This window comes from Mauremys mutica, chromosome 26 (genome assembly GCF_020497125.1).
Source record: "Mauremys mutica isolate MM-2020 ecotype Southern chromosome 26, ASM2049712v1, whole genome shotgun sequence".
In the NCBI taxonomy this organism is placed as follows: Eukaryota; Metazoa; Chordata; order Testudines; family Geoemydidae; genus Mauremys; species Mauremys mutica.
Window position 1 is genome coordinate 14687131 of NC_059097.1, and position 3264 is coordinate 14690394.

General features: G+C 47.6%; 1 protein-coding gene across 1 annotated transcript; it reads left to right on the forward strand.

The window, feature by feature from the left end:
• The first annotated feature begins 433 nt into the window (after positions 1-433).
• Positions 434-2468, forward strand: LOC123356664 (zinc finger protein OZF-like). The gene is made up of 2 exons (XM_045000055.1): positions 434-626; positions 982-2468. Exons 1-2 carry the CDS (start codon positions 623-625, stop codon positions 2337-2339), a joined length of 1362 nt encoding a protein of 453 aa, XP_044855990.1. The 5' UTR covers positions 434-622; the 3' UTR covers positions 2340-2468.
• The last annotated feature ends 796 nt before the right edge of the window (positions 2469-3264 follow it).

The following is a 3264-nucleotide window of genomic DNA, read 5'->3' on the forward strand; positions in this document are numbered from 1 at the left end:
TAAGCCTGAGCTGCAGCGTCTACACCAGCGGTATGTGTACCCCTGGGGTACACAGAGGTCTTCCAGAGTTGCTACGGAAAAATCACTAGCCAAGTCAGTACAGAGTAAAATTTCATACAATGGCTTGTTTATACTGATCTATATAATATACACTAAAATGTAAGTACAATATTTATAGTCCAATTATTTATTTTATAATGATATGGTAAAAAAATGAGAGAGTCAGCAATTCATGGTGTGCAGTGACACTTTTGTATTTTTATGTCTGATTTTATAAGCAAGTAATTTTAAATGAGGTGTAACTTGGAGGTACGCAAGACAAATCAGGCTCCTGAAAGGGGTACAGTAGTGTGGAAAGCCACCGATCTACACAGCTATTTTTAACATGCTAGCACCTACAGTGGAGCACCCATAGGGCAACACCTCTCAGAGAACCATTGTTACTGCACAAATTGAGTAAGTTCTTCTTTTGCGTGTTACATGATCTCACTGGTCGTCTTTCCCCTGAGCAGGGTTTCCAGTTTCCAAACCCGATGTCATCTCCCAGCTGGAACGAGGGGAAGAGCCGTGGGCTCCAGATGGCCAGGGCTCAGAGGAAAGAGAGATCCTGAGAGGCAGTTGCATGGGTGAGGGATCATTAAACCTACTCAGCTGTTGAAGGAAACAGCTGGGATTCCCAGCTAAGACCTTGTGAGGTCTCTGGGTTCAGGGTGGTCCTCAGCAGGTGTCATATCCTCAGAGCAGATACTGTTCATGGCTTCCTACCCATCCTAACTCCTGGCAGTAGTTCCCTCCCCAGACTCCCTTCTCCCTGAGTGTTTGGGTGTGAACTGGATACAGAATGTATCCCCTCCTCTCTCCCCTTTGGGGAAATTCAGTCCCTGGTTTTTCTCCATCTCCAGCTATTCTCTTGGTTTGTCCCGCCCCCCCCCCCGCTTTTCCCTTCTGGTTTCTGAGGTTTTTCTTTCTCTGTCCCAGCAGGTGAGGGGATGGTGAGAGAGACCGTGGAGCAGAAGCCTCAGCAGGAAGAGGAGCAAGAGGAAGCACGTGGGGCATTGTTGCAAAGAAGCAAAGGGAGTGTGTCCAGGAGTTGTGAGCAGCGCAAAGGCTCTCAGTGGCAGCACAGGCCAGAGAAGCGGCAGGGAAACCAGCCAGCACAGAAAGTTGGAATATCTGTTAATTATCGGGGAACTCACAGAGGCCTCAAGGAAGCCACGGCTCAGCAGAGAATCCTGACGGGAGAGAGAAATAACACGGGCTTTGAGTGTGGGAAAAAGTTCAGGAGATGCTCACGTCATCAGAGAATCCACGCCAGAGTGAGACCTCATGAGTGCTGCGAGTGTGGGAAAATCTTCACTGAGCACTCACGCCTTTTAAACCATCAGAGGAGCCACACAGGGGAGAAACCCTATAAATGCTGTGAGTGCGGGAAAACCTTTGCTCAGAGCTCACACCTTATTCGCCATCAGAGGATCCATACAGGGGAGAAACCCTATAAATGCCATGAGTGCGGGAAAACCTTTGCTCGGAGCTCACACCTTATTACGCATCAGAGGAGCCACACAGGGGAGAAACCCTATAAATGCTATGAGTGCGGGAGAACGTTCGCTCGGAGCTCAACCCTTATTACACATCAGAGGACCCACACAGGAGAGAAACCCTACAAATGCCGTGAGTGCGGGAAAACCTTTGCTCAGGTCTCAGGCCTTATTACACATGAAAGAATCCACACAGGGGAGAAACCCTATGAATGCCGTGAGTGCGGGAAAACCTTTGCTCACTCCGCACAGCTTGTTACACATCAGATAATCCACACAGGGGTGAAACCCTATGAGTGCCGTGAGTGCGGGAAAACCTTTGCTCAGAGCCCAAACCTTATTCGCCATCAGAGGATCCACACAGGGGTGAAACCCTATGAATGCCGTGAGTGCGGGAAAATCTTCACTTGCACCTCACACCTTATTGCACATGAGAGGATCCACACAGGAGAGAAACCCTATAAATGCCGTGAGTGTGGGAAAACCTTTGCTCAGCGCTCACACCTTATTGCACATGAGAGGATCCACACAGGAGAGAAACCCTATAAATGCCGTGAGTGTGGGAAAACTTTCACTTGGAGCTCACACCTTACTACACATCAGAGGATCCACACAGGAGAGAAACCCTATAAATGCCGTGAGTGCGGGAAAACCTTTGCTCAGAGCTCACACCTTACTGCACATGAGAGGATGCACACAGGAGAGAAACCCTATAAATGCCGTGAGTGCGGGAAAACCTTCACTTGGAGCTCAAACCTTACTACACATCAGAGGAGCCACACAAGAGAGAAAACCCTATAAATGCTGTGAGTGTGGGAAATTCTTCCATCATGACTCTTCTTTTATTTATCACCAGAGAAGCTGCAAGGGAGATAAACACCATGAAAATCTCATCTGGGTCTCAGAAAAGATTGTTTTTTCCTTTTGCTAATTCCCAAGTAGTGAACTTTAAGGGAGCATTTGTGGCGTCTCTGCTCCTTCATGTGAGTTGTCTGCTTTTCCCTTTTCCCTTTTGCAGCTCACCCTTCCTCGGGGTGAAGCCCACAGTGTTTTTCATCAACTCCTTTGTTCTGCATCATGGAAGTGTGTGTCCCTCCAGGAATGTCCGTCAGCCCCAGGTGGGGGAGCCAGGAGTGACCTTTACTCAGTACATAGAGGTTAAAATCTACCTGGGCCTTGACCCCACTAGGGTTTTCCATGGAGTTAGCTAGATTGAGTTAGGGATCCTGATGTAAAAACACAACTATTTTTTTCAATGAAGAAAATAGCCCATATAGCGGCCAGGGTAATGTAGCAAATTTCCTCACCACTGGACACAACCTCCATCACTTTTCCTAGTCTGTTCTCAGTGGTAGCCGATGACAGAACAAGGAGTAATGGTCTCAAGTTGCAGAGGGGGAGGTTTAGGTTGGATATTAGGAAACACTTATTCACTCAGAGAGTGATGAAACACTGGAATGGGTTACCTAGGGAGGTGGTGGAATCTCCTTCCTTAGAGGTTTTTAAGGTCAGGCTTGACAAAGCCCTGGCTGGGATGATTTAGTTGGGAATTGGTCCTGTTTTGAGCAGGGGGTTGGACTAGATGACCTCCTGAGGTCCCTTCCAAACCTGATATTCTATGATTCTATGAAATTTGGAGCATCACGTTTATACTTTTCCTCCCACTGCAAAGTGATTGTTAGTCACCAGGACAGATTGTCTCATTCTCAGTTGTTCCCATGTTGCA